Here is a 25,816-nt window from a genome sequence, read left to right as displayed (position 1 = left end):
AAAAAAAAAAACTTAGAAACATACAAACTACCATGACTGAATCAGGAAGAAATAGAAAGTCTGAATATATCAATTACTAGTAAGGTGATTGAATCAGTAATCAGAAGTCTCCAGAGAAAATCCAAGAACCAAATGGTTTGACTGGCAAATTTTGTGAAACATTTAAAGAAAAGTTAACGCCAGTTCTTTTCAAACTCTTCCAAAAATTCAAAGAGAAGGGGACACTTCCAAACTTATTTTACAAGGCCAGTATCTCCTCAGAACCCAAGCCAGGAAAGGACAATTCCACGAAAGAAAACAGACTAATATCCCTGATGAATATAGATACAAAAATTTTCAATAAAGTATTAGCAAACTAAATTCAACAGCACCTTAAAAGGATTATTTAACATGATCAAGTGAAATTTATACCTTGGATGCAAGGATGGTTCAACATACAGAAGTCACTCAATGTGTTACATCACATTGAATGAATGGAAAAATGTAATATGATCATCTTACAGATGGTGCAGAAAAAGCATTTGACAAAATTCAATATTCGTTTATGATAAAAATTCTCTTAATGATTTAGGTATAGAAGGAAAGTACTTCAGTGTAATAAAGGACACATAAGCCAAAACTAATATCATAGTATTGAAGATTGAAAGGTTTTCCTTTAATCAGGATAAGAAAAGGATGGCTACTCAAACCATTCCTATTCAGTATACTACTGAAAGTTGTTACCAGAGCAATCAGGTAAGAAAGGGAAATAAAAGGCATCAGAATTGGAAAGACAGAAGTAAAATTGTCTCTCTTTGAAGATGATGTGATATTATATTTAGAAAATCCTAAAAACTCCACCAAGAAACTGTTAATTCTAATCAATGAATTCAGTAAAGGATACAGTATTAATATAGAGAAACCATTGGCATTTCTATAAACTTACAATGAATTAATCTGAGTAAGAAATTTTTTTAATTATACCATTTAAAACAGAATCAAAACCAATAAAATACTTAGGAATAAGCTTAACCAAGGAGGTTAAAGATCTCTCCTCTGAAATCTCTAAGACTGATGAAATGAATCAAAGTGGACACAAATAAATGGAAAGGAACTTATATCAGTGGATTGAAAGAATTAATATTGTTAAAATGTCAATACTACCAAAAGCCATCTATAGATTCATTGCAAACCCTGTCAAGATTCCAAATGGCATTTTTACAGAAATAGAAAAAATTTATATGAATTCACAAAAGACCCTGAACAGCCAAAGCAATCCTGAGAAAGAAGAACAAAGCAGGCAGCATCACACTTCCTGATTTCAAGCTATACTATAAAGCTATTGTAATGAAAATAGTATGGTAATGGCATAAAGACAGACAAATAGATCAATGGAACAGAACTGAGATCCCAGCATAACCCAAGTATATACGGTCAACTAGTATTTTACAAAGGATCCAAGAATACTCAATGGGGAAAAGTCTCTTTAGTATGTGTTGCTGAGGAAATTGGATATTCACATGTAAAAGAATGAAATTAGACCCTTGTCTTACACGACTCACAAAAATTAAGTCAAAGTGGATTAAAGACTTGAATGTAAGACCTGAAACCATGAAATTCCTAGAAGAAAACATAGGAAAAAATCTCCTTGATGTGGGTCTTGGCAATGATTTTTTGGATATGACACCTAAAGGACAAGCAACAAAATCAAAAACAAGTGGGAATACATCAAACTAAAAAGCTTCTTCACAGCAAAAGAAATAAAGTGAAAAAGCAAATATAATAAGGTAAATCAACTAGACTTCAATTAAAAATAAATAAACTTAAAAAATAAAAGGTGCTAGAGTGAAGAACAGAGATTCAGCCATTTTACTTAGTAACTTGTTCTGAATAGAATAAAATTAAGTAAACCAAAAACAAAACGCAGCCTGCAAAGGGGAAAAAATATTGCATATGATATATTCTGATAAGGGACTAATATCCAAAATACATAAAGAACTCCTGTAACCCAGTAGCAAAACACCAAACATTCCAATTAACAAATGGTCAAAAGACTTGCATAGACATCTTCCCTAAAGAGGTTATCTTAAACGGCCAAGGTACATGAAAAATGCTCAACATCACTAGTCATTAGGGAAATAAAAAAACACAATGAGATATCACCTCATGCTTGTTAGGGATGGCCGTCATCAAAAAGGCAAGAGATAGTAAATGCTGACAAGAATGTGGAGAAAAGGGAACCCTTATGCTGTGTTGATGGGATTGTAAACTGGTACAGCCACTATGGAAAACAGTATGGAGGATTGTCAAAAAATTAACACTAGAACTACCATAGGATCCAGCAATTTTAATGCTGGGAATATATCCAAAGGAAATGAAAACAGTAACTTCAAAAACTATCTGTACTCCCATGTTTGAAGCGGCACTATTTATGATAGTTAAGACACGGAAACGACCTAAGTATCCATCATGGATAAATGGATAAAGAAGTTGTGGAATATACATAATGGGACGTTATGCAGCCACAAAAAATGAGGAAATCCTGTCATTTGTGATAACACAGGTGGACCTTGAGGACATTCTGCTAAGTGAAATAAGGCAGTCACAGAAAAACAAATGCTTTCCACTGATATGTGGTGTACTGAGAGTCATCCAATTCATAGAGACAGAAAGTGGAATACTGGCTGCCAGTATTTGGGGGAGGAGGGAATGAGAAGTTGTTATTTAATAAGTTTAGAATTTCAATTCGGATGTTGAAAATATCTAGAGCTTACAGTTATTGTCCAACTCCACTATCACAGGGGTCCCCAACCCGCGGAACTGGGCCGCACAGCACGAGGAAAGCAGCGGGCAAGTGAACGAAGCTTCATCTGCCGCTCCCCATCACTCACATTACCACCTGAACCATACCCCGCATTGCTCACTCACATTACCGCCTGAACCATCCCTCCCCACCTCATCTGTGGAAAAACTGTCTTCCATGAAACCAGTCCCTGGTGCCAAAAAGGTTGGGGACTGCTGCACTATCATATTCTTCATGATTATTTCTCATTGAATTCAGCATAAGTAAATAATCCAGTTCTGCTCTGGAAAATGTTTTTGTTTTCTTTTCAACTGTTATTCCCTCCCTTCCCCAAACACACACACACACACACACACACACACACACACACATACACACATACATTCACAAAAGCCCCACCAATTTATATTTAAATTCAGAATTTGGATTTCATATAATTCAGTCCCTTGAAGATAACATAATTCTTGAGTTTGGTGCTAGCTTAACAACTTTGGTACACCTGAAACACAACTATACTGAGACTTGCCAAAATGGGGTATTTTAAAATCTGTTCAGTGGCTGAGTCAATGTAATAATATTCAGCTCTTGTCAATCTTAAGAAGCAGTTGTTGGATTGGTTCAAGATCGCGGGGTAGGAGGACGTGCGCTCACTCCCTCTTTTGAGAGCACCAGAATCACAACTAACTGCTGAACAGTCATCAACAGGAAGACAGTGGAACTCACCAAAAAAGATACTCCACATCCAAAAACAAAGGAGAAGCCACAATGAGTTGGTAGGAGGGGCACAATCACAATAAAATCAAATCCCATAACTGGTGGGTGGGTGACTCACAAACTGGAGAACACTTATACCACAAAAGTCCACCCACTGGAATGAATGTTCTGAGCCCCATGTCAGGCTTCCCAACCTGGGGGTATGGAAATGGGAGGAGGAATTCCCAGAGAATCAGACTTTCAAGCCTAATGGGATTTGATTGCAGGACTTTGACAGGATAGGGGAAACAGAGACTCCACTCTTGGAGGGCACACACAAAGTAGTGTGTGCATCAAGACCCCGAGGAAGGAGCAGTGACCCCAGGGGAGACTGAACCAGACCTACCTGCTACTGTTGAAGGGTCTCCTGCAGAGGTGGGGGGTGGCTGTGGCTCACTGTGGACACAAGGACACTGGCAGCAGAAGTTCTGGGAAGTACTCCTTGGCATGAGCCCTCCTGGAGTCTGCCATTAGCCCCACCAAAGTAGGCTTCAGTGCTGGGTGACCTCAGGCCAAACAACCAACACGGAGGGAACTCAGCCCCACCCATCAGCAGACAAGTGGATTAAAGTTTTACTGAGCTCTGCCCACTAGAGCAACACCCAGATCTACCCACCACCAGTCCCTCCCATCAGGAAGCCTGCACAAGCCTCTTAGATAGCCTCATCCACCAGAGAGCAGAGCAACACCCACCTCTACCCATCACCTGAGCAATACCCAGCTCTACCCACCACCAGTCCCTCCCATCAGGAAGGCTACACAATCCTCTTAGATAGCCACATCCACCAGAGGGAAGACAGCAGAAGCAAGAAGAACTACAATCCTGCAGCCTGTGGAAGAAAAACCACATTCACAGAAAGATAGACGGAAGGAAAAGGTAGAGGACTATGTACCAGATGAAGGAGCAAGATAAAACCCCAGAAAAACAACTAAATAAAGTGGAGATAGGCAACCTTCCAGAAAAAGACTTCAGAATAATGATAGTGAAGATGATCCAAGACCTCGGAAAAAGAATGGAGGCAAAGATCAAGAAGATGCAAGAAATGATTAACAAAGATCTAGAAGAATTGAAGAACAAACACCTAGAAGAATTAAAGAACAAACAGAGATGAACAGTACAATAACTGAAGTGAAAAATACACTAGAAGGAATCAATAGCAGAATAACTGAGGCAGAAGAACAGATACGTGGCCTGGATGACAGAATGGTGGAATTCACTGCTGCAGAACAGAATAAAGAAAAAAGAATGAAAGGAAATGAAGACAGCCTAAGAGACCTCTGGGACAACATTAAACGCACCAACATTCTCATTATAGGGGTTCCAGAAGGAGGACAGAGAGAGAGAAAGGACCTCAGAAAATATTTGAAGAGATTATAGTCGAAAACTTCCCTAATGGGGGAAAGGAAATAACCACCCAAGTTCAGGAAGTGCAGAGAATCCCAGGCACGATAAACCCAAGGAGAAACACGCCAAAACACAGAGTAATCAAATTGACAAAAATTAAAGCCAAAGAAAAATTATTAAAAGCAACAAGGGAAAAATGACAAATAATATACAAAGAAATCCCCATAAGGTTAACAGCTGATCTTTCAACAGAAACTCTGCAAGCCAGAAGGGAGTGGAGGACATATTTAAAGTTCTGAAAGGGAAAAACCTACAACCAACATTACTCTAACCAGCAAGCATCTCATTCACATTCGACAGAGAAATTAAAAGCTTTACAAATAAGCCAAAGCTAAGAGAATTCAGCACCACCAAACCAGCCCAACAGCAAATGCTACAGGAACTTATCTAAATGGGAAATACAAGAGAAGGAAAGGACCTACAAAAACAAACCCAAAGCAATTAAGAAAATGGTAATAGGAACATACATATTGATAACTACCTTAAATGTCAATGGGTTAAATGCTCCAACCAAAAGACACAGGCTTGCTGAATGGATACAAAAACAAGACCCATACATATGCTGTCTACAAGAGACCCACTTCAGACCTAGGGACACATAGAGACTGAAAGTGAGGGGATGGAAAAACATATTCCATGCAAATGGAAATCAAAAGAAAGCTGGAGTAGCAATTCTCATGTCAGATAAAATACACTTTAAAATAATGTTACAAGACACAAAGAAAGACGCTACATAATGATCAACAGATCAATCCAAGAAGATAAAACAATTATAAATATATATGCACCCAGCATAGGAGCACCTCAATAAATAAGGCAAATGCTAACAGCTATAAAAGAGGAAATCAACAGTAACACAATAATAGTGGGGGACTTTAACACCTCATTTACACCGATGGACAGAACATCCAGACAGAAAATTAATAAGGAAACACAAGCTTTAAATGACACCATAAACCAGATAGATTTAATTGATATTTGTAGGACATTCCATTCGAAAACAGCAGATTACACATTTTTCTCAAGTGCACACAGAACATTCTCCAGGATAGATCACATCTTGTGTCACAAATCAAGCCTCAGTAAATTTAAGTAAATTGAAATCATATCAAGCATCTTTTCTGACCACAGTGCTATGAGATTAGAAATAAATTACATGGAAAAAAACGTAAAAAACGCAAACACATGGAGGCCAAACAATACATTACTTAATAACCAAGAGATCACTGAAGAAATCAAAGAGGAAATCAAAATATACCTAGAGACAAATGACAATGAAAACACAATGATCCAAAACTTATGAGATGCAGCAAAAGCAGTTCTAAGTCAAGCTTATAGCAATACAATCCTACCTCAAGAAACAAGAAAAATCTCAAACAATCTGACCTTACACCTAAAAGAACTAGAGACAGAAGAACAAACAAAACCGAAAGCTAGTAGAGGAAAGAAATCATAAATATCAGAGCAGAAATAAATGTAATAGCTGGTTGTGAGGGCATCTCACCCTGTCGGCCACAGCTGGTTGCAGCCTGCACCTTCTTTCAGCACTTCCAGAAGCAGCCTACTGGGAGGTGCCTCCTTCCTCAGGAGCCCCTTCTCTAAACCTCTGGACCCCACAACAGCCGGGTAGCAGCACTGTCTCCTCCATAGCATGTGGCTGACAGTGTCTTGGTGGTCTGGCTGGGTGTCAGGCCTGTGCCTGTGCGGTGGGAGAGCCAAGTTCAGAACATTGGTCCACCAGAGACCTCCTGGCTCCACGTAATATCAGACAGCGAGAGCTCTCCCAGAGATCTCCATCTCAGTGCTAAGACCCAGCTGCACTCTACCACCAGCAAGGTACAGTGATGTACACCGAATGCCAAACAACTAGCAAAACAAGAACACAACCCCATCCATTAGCAGAGAGGCTGCCTAAAATCATAATAAGGTCACAGACACCCCAAACACACCACCAGACGCGGTCCTGCCCACCAGAAAGACAAGAAGCAGCTTCATCCACCAGAATGCAGGCACCAGTCCCCTCCACCAGGAAGGCTACACAACCCGCTGAACCAACGTTAGCCACTGGGGCCAAACACCAAAACAACGGGAAGTACAAACCCACAGCCTGTGAAAAGGAGACCCCAAACACAGTAAGGTAAGCAAAATGAGAAGACAGAAAAACACAAAGCAGATGAAGGAGCAAGGAAAAAACCCACCAGACCAAATAAATGAAGAGGAAATAGGCAGTCTACCTGAAAAAGAATTCAGAGTAATGTTAGTAAAGATGGTACAAAGTTTTGGAAATAGAATGGAGAAAATACAAGAAACGTTGAACAAGGGCCTAGAAGAACTAAAGAGCAAATAAACAATGATGAACAACACAATAAATGAAATTAAAACGTCTCTAGAAGGAATCAATAGCAGAATAAATGAGGCACGGATAAGTGACCTGGAAGATAAAATAGTGGAAATAACTGCCACAGAACAGAATACAGAAAAAAGAATGAAAAGAATTGAGGACAGTCTCAGAGACCTCTGGGATAACATAAAACCCACCAACATTTGAATTATAGAGCTCCTAGAAGAAGAACAGATAAAGAAAAGGACTGAGAAAATATTTGAAGAGGTTATAGTTGAAAACTTCCCTAATATGAGAAAGGAAATGTTCAGTCAAGTCCAGGAAGTGCAGAGAGTCCCATATAGGATAAATCTAAGGAGAAACATACCAAGGCATTTACTAATCAAAAATTAAATAAAAAGAAAAAATATTAAAAACAGCAAGGGAAAAAAGCCAAAGTAACATACAAGGGAATCCCCATAAGGTTAACAGCTGATCTTTCAACAGAAAATCTCCAAGCCAGAGGGGAGTGGCAGGACATATTTAAAGTGATGAAAGGGAAAAACCTACCACCAAGATTACTCTACCCAGCAAGGTTCTCATTCAGATTCGATGGAAAAATTAAAAGCTTTACAGACAAGCAAAAGCTAAGAGAATTCATCCCCACCAATCCAGCTTTACAACAAATGCTAAAGGAACTTCTTTAGGCAGGAAGCACAAGAAAAGGAAAACACCTACAATAACAAACCCAAAACAATTAAGAAAATGGTAATAGAAACATACATATAGATAACTACCTTAAATGTAAATGGACTAAATGCTCCAACCAAAAGACATAGATTGGCTGAATGGATACAAAAACAAGACCCATATATACGCTGTCAACAAGAGACCCACTTCAGACCTGGGGACACATACAGAGTGAAAGGGGAAGGAAAAAGATATTCCATGCAAATGGAAATCAAAAGAAAGCTGGAGTGGCAATTCTCATATCAGACAAAATACACTTTAAAATAAAGACTATTACAGAAGGCAAAGAAGGACACTACATAATGATCAAGGGATCAATGCAAGAAAAAGATATAACAATTGTAAATATTTATGCACCCAACAAAGGAGCACCTCAGTACATAAGGCCAATGCTAACAGCCATAAAAGGGGAAATTGACAGTAACACAAACATATTAGGGGACTTTAACACCCCACTTTCACTAATGAACAGATCATCCATCCAAAATGAAAATAAATAAGGAAACACAACTCTTAAATGATATACTAAGCAAGATGGATTAATTTATATTTATGGGACATTCCATCAAAAAACAACAGAATACAGTTTCTTCTCAAGTGCTCCTGGAACATTCTCCAGGGTAGATCATATATTGGGTCACAAATCAAGTCTTGGTAAATTTAAGAAAATTGAAATCATATCAAATATCTTTTCAACCACAATGCTATGAGACTAGATATCAATCACCGGGAAAAATCTGTAAAAAATACAAACACTTGGAGGCTAAACAGTACACTAAGAAATAACCAAGAGATTACTGAAGAAATCAAACACGAAATCAAAAAATACCTAGAAACAGATGACAATGAAAACATGATGCCCCAAAACCTATGGGATGTAGCAAAAGCAGTTCAAACAGTTAAGTTTATAGCAATACAATCCTACCTCAAGAAGCAAGAAACATCTCAAATAAACAACCTAACCTTATACCTAAAGCAATTAGAGAAAGAACAAAAAAAGCCACAGTTAGCAGAAGGAAAGAAATCATAAAGATCAGATGAGAAATAAATGAAAAAGAAATGAAGGAAACAATAGCAAAGATCAATAAAACTAAAAGCTGGATCTTTGAGAAGATAAACAAAATTGTTAAACCATTAGCCAGACTCACCAGGCAAAAAAGGGAGAAGACGCAATAGAATTACAAATGAAAAGGGAGAAGTAACAACTCACTGCACAAATACAAAGGATCATGAGAGATTACTACAGTCAGCACTATGCCAATAAACAGGACAACCTGGAAGAAATGGACAAATTCTTAGAAAAGGACAACCTTCCGAGACTGAACCAGGAAGAAATAGAAAATATAACACACCAATCACAAACAATGATATTGAGACTGTGATTCGAGATCTTCCAACAAACAAAAGCCCAATATCAGATGGTTTCATGAGCAATTTCTATCAAACATTTAGAGAAGAGCTAACACCTACCCTTCTCAAACTCTTCCAAAATATAGCAGAGGGAGGAACACTCCCAAACTCAATATACGAGGCCACCACCACCCTGATACCAAAACCAGGCAAAGATATCACAACGAGAGAAAACTACAGGCCAATATCACTGATAAACATAGATGCAAAAACTCCTCAACAAAATACTAGCAAACAGAATCCAGCAGCACATTAAAAGTATCATACACCATGAACAAGTGGGGTTTATCCCAGGAATGCAAGGATTACTCAATATACGCAAATCATTCAATGTGAAAAACCGTATTAAAGATTAAAGGAGAAAACCATATGATCATCTCAATAGATTCAGAAAAATCTTTCAAGAAATTTCAACACCCACTTATAACAAAAAACGCTCCAAAAAGTAGGCATGCAGAGAACTTATCTCAACATAATAAAGGCCATATATGACAAACGCACAGCAACATAGTTATCAATGGTGAAAACTGAAACTATTTCCACTAAGATCAGAAACAAGACAAGGTTGCCCACTCTCACCACTATTATTCAACATAGTTTTGGAAGTTTTAGCCACAGTGATCAGGGAAGAAAAAGAAGTAAAAGGAATCCAAATTGGAAAAGAAGAAGTAAAGCTGTCACTGTTTGCAGATGACATGATACTCTACATAGAGAATCCTAAAGATGCTACCAGAAAACTACTAGAGCTAATCAATGAATTTGGTAAAGTTGCAGGATACAAAATTAATGCACAGAAATCTCTGGCATTCCTATACACTAATGATGAAAAATCGAAAAGTGAAAATAAAACACTCCCTTTTACCATTGCAACAAAAAGAATAAAATATCTAGGAATAAACCTACTTAAGGAGACAAAAGATATATGCAGATGTATGCAGATGATGTATGCAGAAAATTTTAAGACACTGATGAAAGAAATTAAGGATGATACAAATAGATGGAGAAATATACCATGTTCTTGGATTGGAAGAATCAACATTGTGAAAATGACTCTACTACCCAAAGCACTCTACAGATTCAGTGCAATCCCTATCAAAATACCACTGGCATGTTTCACAGAACTAGAACAAAAAATTTCACAATTTTTATGGAAACACAAAAGACCCTGAGTAGTCAAAGCAATCTTGAGAAAGAAAAACGGAGCTGGAGGAATCTGGCTCCTGGACTTCAGAGTAAACTACACAGCTACAGTAATCAAGAGTGTATGGTACTGGCACAAAAACAGAAATATAGATCAATGGAACAGGACAGAAAGGCCAGAAATAAACCCACGCACATATGGTCACCTTATCTTTGTTAAAGGAGGCAAGAATATACAGTGGAGAAAAGACAGCCTCTTCAATAAGTGGTGCTGGGAAAACTGGACAGCTACATGTAAAAGAATGAAATTAGAACAGTCCCAAACACCATACACAAAAATAAACTCAAAATGGATTAAAGACCTAAATGTAAGGCCGGACACTATCAAACTCTTAGAGGAAAACATAGGCAGAACACTCTACGACTAAATCACAGCAAGATCCTTTTTGACCCACCTCCTAGAGAAATGGAAATAAAAACAAAAATAAATAAATGGGACCTAATGAAACTTCAAAGCTTTTGCACAGCAAAGGATACCATGAACAAGATGAAAAGACAACCCTCAGAATCAGAGAAAATACTTGCAAGTGAAACAACTGACAAAGGATTAATCTCCAAGATTTACAAGCTGTTCATGCAGCTCAATACCAAAAAAACAAACAACCCGATCCAAAAATGGGCAAAAGACCTAAATAGGCATTTCTCCAAAGAAGATATACAGATTGCCAACAAATACATGAAAGAATGCTCAACATCATTAATCATTAGAGAAATGCAAATCAAAACTACAATGAGATATCATCTCACACCAGTCAGAATGGCCATCTTCAAAAAATCTAGAAACAATAAATGCTGGAGAGGGTGTGGAGAAAAGGGAACACTCTGGCACTACTGGTGGGAATGTAAATTGATACAGCCACTATAGAGAACAGTATGGAGGTTCCTTAAAAAACTGCAAATAGAACTACCATACGACCCAGCAATTCCACTACTGGGCATATACCCTGAGAAAACCATAATTCAAAAAGAGTCGTGTACCAAAATGTTCATTGCAGCTCTATTTACAATAGCCAGGAGATGGAAGCAACCTAAGTGTCCATCATTGGGTGAATGGATAAAGATGTGGCACATATATACAATGGAATATTATTCAGCCATAAAAAGAAACGAAATTGAGTTATTTGTAGTGAGGTGGATGGACCTAGAGTCTGTCATACAGAGTGAAGTAAGTCAGAAAGAGAAAAACAAGTACCATATGCTAACACATATATATGGAACCTAAGGGAAAAAAAGGTCATGAAGAAGCTAGGAGTAAGACGGGAATAAAGACACAGACCTATTAGAGATTGGACTTGAGGATATGGGGAGGGGGAAGGGTAAGCTGTAACAAAGTGAGAGAGTGCCATGGACATATATACACTACCAAACGTAAAATAGCTGGTGGGAAGCAGCCGCATAGCACAGGGAGATCAGTTCGGTGGTTTGTGACCACCTAGAGGGGTGGGATAGGGAGGGTGGGAGGGAGGGAGATGCAAGAGGGAAGAGATATGGGAACATATGTATATGTATAACTGATTCACTTTGTTATAAAGCAGAAACTAACACACCATTGTAAAGCAATTATACTCCAATAAAGATGTTTAAAAAAAAAAGAATGTAAATGGAAACTTGATAATTGATGGTGGAGTTATAAAAATAACATGTGCCATACAACTGCGTAAAACAGAATGGTGTCATTTTGAAGAGCTTTAAAAATCTTTCAGAAAAAAGACAAGAATGTCCACTCTTGCCACTATTATTCAACATCATTTTGGAAGTTTTAGCCACAGCAATCAGAGAAGAAAAAGAAGTAAAAGGAATTCAAGTTGGAAAAGAAGAAGTAATGGTGTCACTCTTTGCAGATGACATGATACTCTACATAGAGAATCCTAAAGATGCTTCCAGAAAACTACTAGAGGTAATCAATGAAGTTGTTAAAGTATCAGGATACAAAATTAATGCACAGAAATCTCTTGCATTCTTATACACTAATGATGAAAATTTTTCAAGAGAAATTAAGAATACACTCCCATTTACCATTGCAACATAAAGAATAAAATACTTAGGAATAAACCTACATAAAAAGACAAAAGACCTGTATCCAGAAAACTATAAGACACTGATGAAAGTAATTAAAGATGTTAAAAACAGATGGAGAGGTATACCATGTTCTTGGACCGGAAGAATCAACACTGTGAAAATGACTATACTACCCAAAGCGATCTACAGATTCAAGGCAATCTCTATCAAACCACCAATGGCATTTTTCGCAGAACTAGAACAAAAAATTTCACAATTTGTATGGAAACACAAAAGACCCTGAGTAGTCAAAGCAATCTTGAGAAAGAAAAATGGAACTGGAGGAATCTGGCTCCTGGACTTCAGAGTAAACTACAAAGCTACAGTAAACAAGACAGTATGTTTCTAGAACAAAAACAGAAATATAGATCAATGGAACAGGATAGAAAGCCCAGCGATAAACCCAGGCACTTATGGTCAGCTTATTTTTGATAAAGGAGACAAGAATATACAGTGGAGGAAATACAGCCTTTTCAATAAGTGGTCCTGGGAAAACTGGACAGCTATGTGTAAAAGAATGAAATTAGAACACTCCCTAACTCCATACACAAAAATAAACTCCAAATGGATTAAAGACCTAAGTGTAAGGCAAGACACTATAAAATGCTTAGAAGAAAACATAGGCTGAACATTCTATGACATAAATCACAGCAAGATCCTTTTTGACCCACCTCCTAGAGAACTGGAAATAAAAACAAAAGTAAACTAAAGGGACCTAATGAAACGTAAAAGCTTCTGCACAGCAAATGAAAACATAAACAAGACAAAAGGACAGCCCTCAGAGTGTGAGAATATATTTGCAAATGAAGCAACTGACAAAGGATTAATCTCCAGAATTTACAAGCAGCTCATGAAGCTCAATATCAAAAAAAAACCCAATCCAAAACTGAGCAGAAGACCTAAATAGACATTTCCCCAAAGAAGGTGTACAGATTGCCAGGAACACATAAAGGATGCTCAGCATCACTAATCATTAGAGAAATGCAAATCAAAACTACAATGAGATATCACCTTACACTGTTTAGAATGGCCATCATCAAAAAATCTACAAACAGTAAATGTTAGAGACGATGTGGAAAAAACGGAACTCTCTTGCACTGTTGGTGGGAATGTAAATTGATACAGCCACTATGGAGAACAGTATGGAGGTTCCTTAAAAACTAAAAATACAAGTACCATATGACCCAGCAATCCCACTACTGGGCATATACCCTGAGCAAACCATAATTCAAAAGGAGTCATGTAGGGGCTTCCCTGGTGGCGCAGTGGTTGAGAGCCCGCCTGCTGATGCAGGGGACACGGTTCGTGCCCTGGTCCGGGAAGATCCCACATGCCTCGGAGCAGCTGGGCCCATGAGCCATGGCCACTGAGCCTGTGCGTCCAGAGCCTGTGGTCCGCAATGGGAGAGACCACAACAGTGAGAGGCCCGCGTACCGCAAAAAAAAAAAAAAAAAGAGTCATGTAGCACAATGTTCATTGCAGTTGTATTTACAGTAGCCTGGACCTGGAAGCAGTCTAAGTGTCCATTGGCAGATGAATGGATCAATAGGATGTGGCATATATACACAATGGAATAATAGTCATAAAAAAAATGATATTAATTATTTGTAGTGAGGTACTGGACCTAGACTCTGTCATACAGAATGAAGTAACTCAGTAAGAGAAAAACAAATACTGTATGCTAACACATATATATGGAATCTTAAAAAAATTGTTCTGAAGAACCTAGTGGCAGGACAGGAATAAACACGCAAATGTAGAGAATGAACTTTAGGACATGGGGAGTGGGAAGGGTAAGCAGGGAAGAAGTGAGAGAGTGACATGGACATATGTACCCTACCAAAGGTGAAATAGATAGCTAGTGGGAAGCAGCCACATAGCACAGGGAGATCAGCTTGGTGCTTTGTGACCACCTGGATGGGTGGGATAGGAAGGGTGAGAGGGAGGTGCAAGAGGGAGGAGATAGTGGGACATATGTATAGCTGATTCATTTTGTTATAAAGCAGAAACTAACACACCATTGTAAGGGAATTATACTCCAATAAATATGTTACAAAACAAATGAAGTTCAAATGTAGAAAACAATAGCAAAAATGAATAAAACTAAAAGCCGGTTCTTTTAGCAGATAAACAAAGTTGATAAACCTTTACCCAGATTCATCAAGGTAAAAAGAGAGAAGACTCCAATCAACAGAGTTAGAAATGAAAAAGGAGAAGTTACAACTGACACTGAAGAAATACAAAGGATCATAAGAGACTACTACAAGCAACTATATGCCAAAAAAATGGACAACCTGGAAGAAATGGACAAATTCTTAGAAACGTGTAACCTTCCAAGACTGAACCAGGAAGAAGTAGAAAATATGAACAGACCAAACAGAAGTAATGACATTGAAACTGTGATTAAAAATCTTCCAACAAGCAGAAGTCCAGAAACAGATAGGTTCACAGGTGAATTCTATCAAACATTTATAGAAGAGCTAACACCCATCTTTCTCAAACTGTTCCAAAAAATTGCAGTGGAAGGAACACTCCCAAACTCATTCTGTGAGGCCACCATCACCCTGAAACCAAAACCAGACTACAAAAAAGGAAAATAACAGATCAATATCATTGATGAATATAGATGCAAAAATCCTCAAAAAAATACTAGCAAACAGAATTCATCACCACATTAAAAGGATGATACACCATGATCAAGTGGGATTTATCCCAGGGATAAGCATTCTTCAATATACACAAATCAATCAATGTGATACACCATCTTAACAAATTAAACAATAAAAAGCATATGATCATTTCAATAGATGCCAAAAAAGCTTTTGACAAAATTCAACACCCATTTATGATAAAAACTCTCCAGAAGTGGGCATAGAGGGCACCTACCTCAACATAATAAAGGCCATATATGACAAACCCACAGCAAACATCATTCTCAATGGTGAAAAACTGAAAGCATTTCCTCTAAGATCAGGAACAAGGCAAGGATGTCCACTCTTGCCACTATTATTCAACATAGTTTTGGAAGTACTAGCCACAGCAATCAGAGAAGAAAAAGAAATAAAATGAATACAAATTGGAAAAGAAGAAGGAAAACTGTCACTGTTTGCAGATGACATGGTACTGTACATAGAGAATCCTAACGATGCCACCAGAAAGATACTAGAGCTAATCAATGAATTTTGTAAAGTTGCAGGATACAAAATTAATGCACAGAAATCTCTTGCATTCCTATACACTAATGGTGAAAAATGAGAAAGAGAAATTAAGGAAACACTCCCATTTACCATTGCAACAAAAAGAATAAAATACCTAGGAATAAAACTACCTAAGGAGGTAAAAGACTTGTCCTCAGAAAACTATAAGACACTGATGAAAGAAATCAAAGATGACACGAACGGATGGAGATATATATACCATGTTCTTGGAATGGAAGAATCAATATTGTGAAAATGACTATACTATCCAAAGCAGTCTACAGATTCAGTGCAATCCCTATCAAATTACCTATTGCATTTTGTACAGAACTAGCACAAGAAATCTTAAAATTTGAATGGAGACAAAAAAGACCCCAAATAGTGAAAGCAATCTTGAGGGAAAACACAGAGGTGGCGGAAGCAGACTCCCTGATTTCAGACTATACTACCAAGCTATAGTAATCAAGACAATATGGTACTGGCACAAAAACAGAAATATAGATCAATGGAACAGGATAGAAGGCCCAGAGATAAACCCACACACCTATGGTCAACTGATCTATGACAAAGGAGGCAAGGATATATAGTCAAGAAAAGACAGCGTCTTCAATAAGTGGTGCTGGGAAAACTGGACAGCTACATGTAAAAGAATGAAATTAGAACACTCCTTAACACCATACACAAAAATATTCTCCAAATGGATTAAAGACCGAAATGTAAAGCCATGCACTATAAAACTCTTAGAGGAAAACATAGGAAGAACGCTCTGACATATATCACAGCAAGACCTTTTTTGACTCACCTCCTAGAGTAGTGGAAATAAAAACAAAAATAAATGGGACCTAATGAAACTCAAAGCTTCTGCACAGCAAAGGAAACTATAAACAAGATGAAAGAACAATGCTCAGAAAATATTTGCAAACAAATCAATGGAAAACGGGTAATCTCCAAAATATGTAAATAGCTTATGCAGCTCAACATTAAAAAAACAAACAACCCAAGTAGAAGATGGGCAGAAGACCTAAACAGACATTTCTCTAAAAAAGACATACAGATGGCCAAGAGGCACATGAAAAGCTGCTCAACATCACTAATTATTAAAGAAATGCAATTCAAAACTACAATGAGTTATCACCTCACGCCTTTTAGAATGGGCATCATCAGAAAATCTACAAACAACAAATGCTGGAGAGGGTGTGGAGAAAAGAGAACCCTGTTGCACTGTTGGTGGGAATGTAAATTGATACAACCACTATGGAAAACAGTATGGAGATTCCTTAAAAAACTAAACATAGTACTACCATATGACCCAACAATCCCACTACTAGGCATATACCCTGAGAAAACCATAATTCAAAAGGAGACATGTACCACAGTGTTCATTGAAGCACTATTTACAATAGCCAGGTCATGGAAGCAACCTAAATGCCCATAGACAAATGAATGGATAAAGAAGACATGGTACATATATACAATGAAATATTACTCAGCCATAAGAAAGAACAAAATTGGGTCATTTGTAGAGACCTGGATAGACCTAGAGCCTGTCATACGGGTGAAGTAAGTCAGAAAGTGACAAACAAATATCGTATATTAACATATATACATGGAATCTGAAAAAATGGCACAGACTGGTTTGCAAGGTGGAAATAGAGATACAGATGTAGAGAACAAACGTATGGACACCAAGGGGGGAAACTGGGTGGGGGGATGAATTGGGAGATTGGGATTGACATATATACACTAATATGTATAAAATAGATAAGTAATAAGAACCTGCTATATAAAATAAAATAAAATTCAAAAAAAAAAGCAATTGTTTTCTGTTCTTTGTGGAATTCCAGTGAAATATAAGACTCCAGTGGACTTGCATGGTTCCTTATCTATCTTTTTCGTTTAGAAATAAAAGCACACCTGTCATAAGTAACATAGGATATAGGAAATTTGTGATTTACAGTTGATCTTTAGAAAGAACAGAGAAATAGAAAGATTATCTTCTGATAGCACCAGAGCTTTTGTTCTCCAAATAGACTGCATCTTAAGCTGTGGACTTTGACCACCCAGTGACTCATACATGATTACACAGTGGACAGATTAAAGAATGTTTTGGGGAATTTTGTAGGTTGTAAGATGTTAAGATGTCTGGAATCTCAGTAGAATATACTATTCTTTTTTTTTTTTTTTTTTTTTTTTGTGGTACGCGGGCCTCTCACTGCTGTGGCCTCTCCCACTGCGGAGCACAGGCTCTGGACACACAGGCCCAGCAGCCATGGCTCATGGGCCCAGCCGCTCCGCGGCATGTGGGATCCTCCCTGACCAGGGCACGAACCCGTGTCCCATGCATCGGCAGGCGGACTCCCAACCACTGCACCACCAGGGAGGTCCTACACTATTCTACTTAATGACACAATAAAAAATAAAGTGAATTTAAGTGTAAGGTGACATGGTCATTTCATTAACCTTTGTAATTTGAAGAATACTGTTTCTCAGGATTGAATATTTTCAGCCCTCACTTATTGTCAGGGTTTTAGTGAGCTGTACTTTGTTGAACATTTCTTCAATTATTCTTCATCTATTTTTGTCTTTGGTTTTAATATGTCTTAGAATATACAAGCCCCTCTAACAACAGCCTTTCTAAAAGAAATGTGATGCATGCCACATATGTAATTTAAAAATGTTTAGTTGCTACATCATCAAAGTTTAAAAACGGTAAAATTAATTTTATAAAGTACTTTTAACTTATCCCAGTTATCCAGAATATTATCATTTCAATATGTATTTGGTAGAAAAATTATTGGAGTATTTTCCTTTTTTGTACTGTCTTTTGAAATATGGTGTGTATTTTTTAAATTTATTGTACATCTCAATTTGGACTACCCACATTTTAAGTTCTCAGTACCCATATGTAGCCAGTGGCTACCATGTTAGACACTGTAACTGTACTTCTTTTGCCTGATGTTTATATAGAGAAAAATAATTTCATCCCCAAAACTCAGCAGAACGTTTTAAATGAACCAGTATAGAGACTCAAATAAAGAGGACTCAGATAAATTAGAAATGAAATGGGAGACATTTAACTTATTCCACAGAAATACAAAGGATCATAAGAGACTGTTATATGACAACAAATTGGACAAAGTAGAAGAAAAGGATAAATTCCTAGAAACATACAACCTACCAGGAGTGAATCATGAAAAAAAAAAAAAAACGGAAAACTGATGAGACCAATTACTAGTAACTACTTGGACAGGTATTTGATTACTGATTAAATAAACAAAACAAAAAATAAAAGTCCAAGACCAGATGGCTTCATTGATGAATTCTAGCAAACATTCAAAGAAGAATGAATGCCAATCCTTAAACTATCCATACAATGAAAAGGAGTGATTCTGCCAAACTCATTCTACGAGGCCACCATCACCCCGATGCCAACGCTAGACAAGTATGCTTCAAGGAAGGAATATCACAGGCCAGTAACACTGATGAACATAGATGCAAACAGTCCTCAACAACATACTAGCAAACAGAGTCCAACAGCACATTAAAAGCATCATACATCAAGATCAAGTGTGATTTATTCCAGGGATGCAGGGGTGGTTCAACATCTGTAAATCTATAAATGTGGTACACCACATTAAGAAAATGAAGGATAAAAATATAATCACAACAGATGCAGAAAAAGCATTTGACAAAATTCAACATCCATTTGTAATAAAGACTCTCAAAAAATTGAGTATAGAGGAAATGTACCTTAACATTAATAAAGGCCATATGTGACAAGCCCACAGCAAACATCATATACTCAACCTTGAAAAGCATTTCCTCTAAAATCAAGAACAGTATAAGGATGACGTGGCAATTAGGCAAGAAAAATAAAAGGCATCTAAATTGAAAAGGAAGAAGTAAAATTGTCTTTATTTGCAGGTGAAATGATACTATATGTAGAAAACCCTAAATAGTCCACCAAAAAACTATTAATAAATGAAGTGCACAATATAAAATCAATATACAAAAATCAGTTACATTTCCGTATACCAACAATGAACTGTCAGAAATAGAAATTAAGAAAACAATCATTTTTACAATAACATCAAAAACAACAAAATACTTAGGAATAAATTTGACCAAGGAGGTTAAAGGTCTATACACTGAAATCTATAAACATTGATTAAGAAATTGAAGAGAACACAAATGAAAAACATTCTGTGCTAATGGATTTGAATAATTAGTATTGTTAAATGTTCATAATACTCAAAGCAATCTAAAGATTCAGTGCAATCCTTATAAAAATTCCAATGGCATTTTTCACAGGAATAGAACAATGCTAAAATTTGCATAGAACCACAAAAGACCTCAAATAGCCAAAGCAGTCTTGAGAAAGAAGAACAAAGCTGGATGCATCACAATTCCTTTCAAACAATAATATAAACAAAACAGTATGGTATTGACATAAAAACAGACACATAAGTCAGTGGAACCCAATAGCCCAGAAATTAACTCACACAAGGCAGCTAAGAATGTACAAGAGAAAGAATTGTCCCTTCACTAAATGGTGTTAGGAAAATTGATAATCTACATGCGAAAGAACAAAAGTGGACCTCATCTTACACCAAACACAAAAATCAACTCAAAATGTATTAAAGCCTTGAACATAAGACCTGAAACTATAAAACTAGAAGAAAACATAGGGAGGAAACTTCTTAACATTGGTCTTGACAGTGATTTTTTTGATTCGGCAACAAAAGCAAAAGTGGGTCTAAGTTAAACTAAAAAGCTCTGCACAGAAAAAGAAACCGTCAACAAAATGAAAAGGCAACTATGGAGTAAGAGAAAATTTTTGCAAATCCTATATCTGACAGGGGGTTGATATCCAAAATATACAGTGAATTCCCACAGTTCATTAGCATAAAATCAAATAACTCAGTTTAAAAATTTGGAAAGGACCTAAGTAGACATTTTTTTCTAAAGAGACATAAAAGAGGTCAACAGGTATATGAAAAGGTGGTCAACATCACAAATCATGGAAATGCAAATCAAAACCACCTGAGATATCACCTCATACCTGTTAGGATGTCTATTATCAAAGAGACAAGAGGTTACAAATGCTGGCAAGGATGTGAAGAAAAGGGAACCCTGGTGCACTGTTGGTGGAAATGTAGAGTGGTACAGCCGCTATGCAAAACATTATGGATGTTCCTCAAAAACTTAAAAATAGAGCTACCATATGTTCCAGCGATCCTACTTTTGAATATATAGCCAAAGAAAAGAAATAATTATTTCAGAGATATCTGTACTCCTGTGTTCAGAGCAGCATCATTTACAATAGCCAAATATGGAAACAGCCTAAAGTCCATCTGTGGATGAATGGATAAAGAAGATATGATACACACACACACACACACACACACACACGCACACGCACACACACTGGTATACTATGCAGCCCTAAAATAAGAAAGAAATCCTGTCATTTTTGATAACATGGATGAACCTGGAGGGCATTATGCTAAGTGAAATAAATCAGATGAAGATAAATACCATATAGAATCACTTATATGTGGATTTTTTTTAAAAAGTCTAACTTACTGAAACAGAGTAGAAAAGTGGTTGCCAGGGCATATGGTGTGGGGGAAATAGGGAGAGTTTGTTCAGAGGGTACAAACTTGCAGCTGCAAGACTAATAAGGTCTGAAGAAATAATATAAAACATGGTGACTACAGTTGATAGCAGTGCATTGTATAACTGGAATTTACTAAGAGAGAAAAACTTAAATTTCTTACCAAAAATAAATATATAAATAAGTATGTGAGGTGTTGGATTTGTTAACTCAATGTTGGGGAACCTTTCATGATGTATGTGTATATCAAATCATCAGGTTGTACACTTATAATACCTTACAATAAATAAATCAGTTTTACCTCAGTAAAGCTGGAGGTGTGGGGTAGGGGAAAGTAAATGCATAAATAAACTAGTATGTCCATAAAATAAAATAGTACTCAGCAATGAAAGTGAACAAACTATTGATTCTCACAACAATATGGATGAATCGTAAATATGTTTTGCCAAGTAAAATAAACCATTTATGTGACATTTTGAGAATGGCAAAACTATTGGGAAGGAAGGGAGATAGGTAGTTTCCAGGAATTGGTCAGGGAGAGGAATTGACTAAAAGAAGGCAGCAGAAGGAATTTGGGGGTGACAGAACTGTTCTGTTTGATATTGTGATGGTAGATACATGATGCATTATGTATTCCCATAGAATTGTACATCTCAAGGAGTACATTTTGTGTATGTACATTTCTTAAATATCAGCCACAGTATGGGGAATGCAAGATATATTTCAGACTATGTGAAATTAATTTGTTTACCAAATGAATTGCATAACCGTTGTTATATATAACAAACAACCCGTTGTTTACTCGGGTTGAACATATAAATAAATAAATATATTGTAGGTAAGAAAGCCAGGTTTCTCACTGTTGAAGAAGTACAAATAAGCAAAAGGCAAAGGCTGGGATGAATTTTGTCTTGCTGGCTTGGGTTGGAGATAACAGTATGAGCTCATGGGAAGGGAGGGAGGATAGCTGGATCATACATATATATATATATATATATATATATGCAATATCTATGTATTTCCCTAGGTGTGTCTGTTGAGAGGGCCTAGAGGCAGTGAGCACACCTAGCACCTGGATTTGGTTTCTAAATACCATTCTCCAATAAATAGAACTGGGACTCCTTGTAGAGTTGTTGCTTCCGGGGCTGAGACAAGGAAAATACAAGATGAGCTTGGAGGTAGCATCTTGTGGTACCTGAAAGAAAGGAAATACTTACAAAACAAAAAGGAAAAAGGATGAGGCATGATGAAAGGACACAGAAGCCTACTTGATAGGACTCCCAGTGACCAAAGCTGGAAAAATTTGAACAACAAATTAAATAATGGTAGTGTTTGATTACAATCCAAATAATAAATATCCATGTGTCCATACTTACAGAAGAATTCCAATGAATAATGTAGAAGAAATTAGGGAAATTTAAAAAAATCACCATTAGATCACTACAGTATAATTGTCTTAGTCAGAATACACAGATGAATGCTAAAATTAGTGGTCAGAAGTTTAAAGAGAAACAGCATATTTTCATAGTCAGAAAATATCTCCCCCAAATCATTTGCAAAGGAAAATAGTAACTTTACAGTATAGAAACTTGACAGAAACCACCTTAACCAAGTGATCCAGGTGCATCTCACTAATAATAAAACACATACCTCCTGATCTGGTGTACTGAGAGGGTGTATCACCCATGGTATCCTTCCCGAGAATGTATAACCTCAATCTAATGATGAGAAGACATCAAACAAACCTACAGAATCACTGGCTAGTACTTTCTAGCTCATGAAGGACAAGTAAAGGCTTAAAAGTTGTCACTGTCTGGAGGCGACTAAAGAGCCATGACAGCCAAGTGCACTGTGAGGTCATGGATAGGATTCTGGAAAAGAAAAAAACATTAGTGAAAAAAATGGGTGAAATCTGAATAAAGTCTGAAGTTTACTTCTTAGTATTGTATTGTTAATTTCTCAATTTTGACACTTTTATTATGGTTCTATAAGGTGTTAACATTGGGGGTAATTTCCTGGCAGTCCAGTGGTTAGTACTCTGCACTTCCACTGCAGGGGGCCCGGGTTTGATCGGAACTAAGATCCCACATGCCACGTGACATGGCCAAAAGAAAATAAAAGTTGTTTACATTGGGGAAACTGGATGATGAGCATAAGGGGACTCTGTACTATCTTTGCAAATCCAAAATTATCTAAAAATAAAATTAAAAATAAGGTATAGTTGCCTGAGTTCAGTGTTATTTTCATATATCTCACAATTATTTATAAAATACCAATGGGGAGAAATGTCTGTTTTACTCTGATAACCAAATAAACACTTTTTTTTTTTTTTTTTTTTTTTTTGTGGTACGCGGGCCTCTCACTGTTGTGGCCTCTCCCGTTGCGGAGCCCAGGCTCCGGACACGCAGGCTCAGCGGCCATGGCTCACGGGCCCAGCCTCTCCATGGCATGTGGGATCTTCCCGGACCGGGGCACGAACCCACGTCCCCTGCATCAGCAGACAGACTCTCAACCACTGCACCACCAGGAAAGCCCCCAAATAAACACTTTTGATGATTGTTAAGCTTTGTGGTTTATTTTAAATATATTTTGGTGGTGGTTATTTTGGTTGAAGTTTTATAAAAAGATTCAGTATTCAAAGCTTAATAAACAATGAAACCAGAGATGATTCAGGACATTAAAACCAGAGAACTAAGACAAATGCTCTTATTCTGGTTATGTGTTTTCCAGCAGTATATCAGAGCTTATTAGCTTTCTTCTAATCTTCCCCTCTCTTTATTAGCTGAATGTGACCACCTCCTTCATACTTCATGTACATTATAACCTCAGCGTTCAACTTTCCTTGCTTGAAGGAATGGGGATTCAAAAGGGGGGCTGGGCAGTTAGGGGTTTTCTCGGTCAGTGATAGGGTGCGCCAAACTTTAATGGCGATTGGAAAGCTGTAAGATGCCAAAGCACTGTGGATGGCACCCCCATCCTAACCCATTGGTAGCTTTACCTGAGGTTTTGATATTAGAGATTACCTGGTTATTTGGCAGATATAGTCCAATATTGTTTACTGGACTTAATCTGTACTTGTCGTATTCTGTATGCTTGGTACTATTCTAGGCCATGCAGAAATCAAAATCAAAATCATGATCTCTGCCAAAGAACTTGTACTTGTTTGAAAGAAGACAAACATGAAGGCTCTGTAGTAGGTGTAAAGACCAGAGGCTTTAGAGTTTTGCAGTCATATCCTCACTGTTTCTTCCTTTAATTCCTAGGTCTGTGCTTTGGCATATTTATTTAAACTTTGAGTCTCTTTCCTTACCTGTGGTATAGGATACTAATATCAGTCTTACAAGACTGTCATGGTCATAAATACCTGGCACACAGGAGATGTTTAGTGAACCACAGTTATTCTTAATCATGGTCGTTGTTATTAAGACTGATAGACCATTAGAAAATATGATAGTTTATTACACCAAATAACTCTGTTCATTGAATATTGTGTTACTCACAGTGTTCACATTGAATATTGTGTTACTCAACCTGTGTGTTCAATCTTTGTTTTATCCTTTTAGAGATGATGAAGAGAAAAAAAAGTCTCCGTCAGAAGGTACTGATGAGAAGGCTAATGGAACACATCCAAAGACCATCAGCCGTATTGGGAGTACTACCAACCCATTCTTGGACATTCCTCACGACCCAAATGCTGCTGTGTACAAAAGTGGTTTCTTGGCTCGGAAAATCCATGCAGATATGGATGGAAAGAAGAGTAAGCATCATTTGTTGACATTTTCTATTTCATTTATTTCGTCTTTAAGATAGGCTCAAAATTTAAAGTGAATTTATCTGAAGTAAAGTGAAGGGATAAAGAAAAATTGTATTATGTTTATTTAGAAAAGTATTATTGAAATTTGGTAAAGCCTCTAACCCTAAATCTGAAAACCATTATGCACCTTATCTTCTGCAAGTAGAATTACAGAACTTCAGAACTGGAAGATTTCTTACAGACCATTTGTTTCTAACCTCTTATTCATTTATTTATTCTCACCTTCAACAAATAGTTTTTAGTACCTGCTATGTGCTAGGCATCAAAAATACAGTAGTATATAGAATGGACAAGGGCCCTGTCTTCATGGAGTTTACATTTTCTGGTGGTTGAAGGAAAGGTTGGATATATAACACATAGAATGATAAATAGTGTGAGATCCTTGAGACAAAGCAGGGAGGGTTAGAATTGAGATCCAAGCACACGTGGAATGCTGACCTCTGTGGAAGATGGACGGGTGCAGTGTAGGTGAGTGTAGTGTGCTTCGTCCTAGGAAATGGAAGGAGGCCC

General features: G+C 37.2%; 1 protein-coding gene across 2 annotated transcripts in view; it reads left to right on the top strand.

The window, feature by feature from the left end:
• Positions 1-25,816, top strand: part of PSD3 (pleckstrin and Sec7 domain containing 3) — a 496,191-nt gene that overhangs the window by 365,541 nt on the left and 104,834 nt on the right. For both annotated transcript variants that reach the window (XM_060136247.1, XM_060136248.1), the window contains one exon: positions 25,056-25,249. In XM_060136247.1, the coding sequence (XP_059992230.1) occupies positions 25,056-25,249 (194 nt within the window). The remainder of the gene's footprint in view (positions 1-25,055; positions 25,250-25,816) is intronic.

This window comes from Lagenorhynchus albirostris, chromosome 21 (assembly GCF_949774975.1).
Source record: "Lagenorhynchus albirostris chromosome 21, mLagAlb1.1, whole genome shotgun sequence".
Classification (NCBI taxonomy): domain Eukaryota; kingdom Metazoa; phylum Chordata; class Mammalia; order Artiodactyla; family Delphinidae; genus Lagenorhynchus; species Lagenorhynchus albirostris.
The sequence above is the reverse complement of the archived record's forward strand: the minus strand, read 5'-3'. Positions and strand labels throughout refer to the sequence as shown.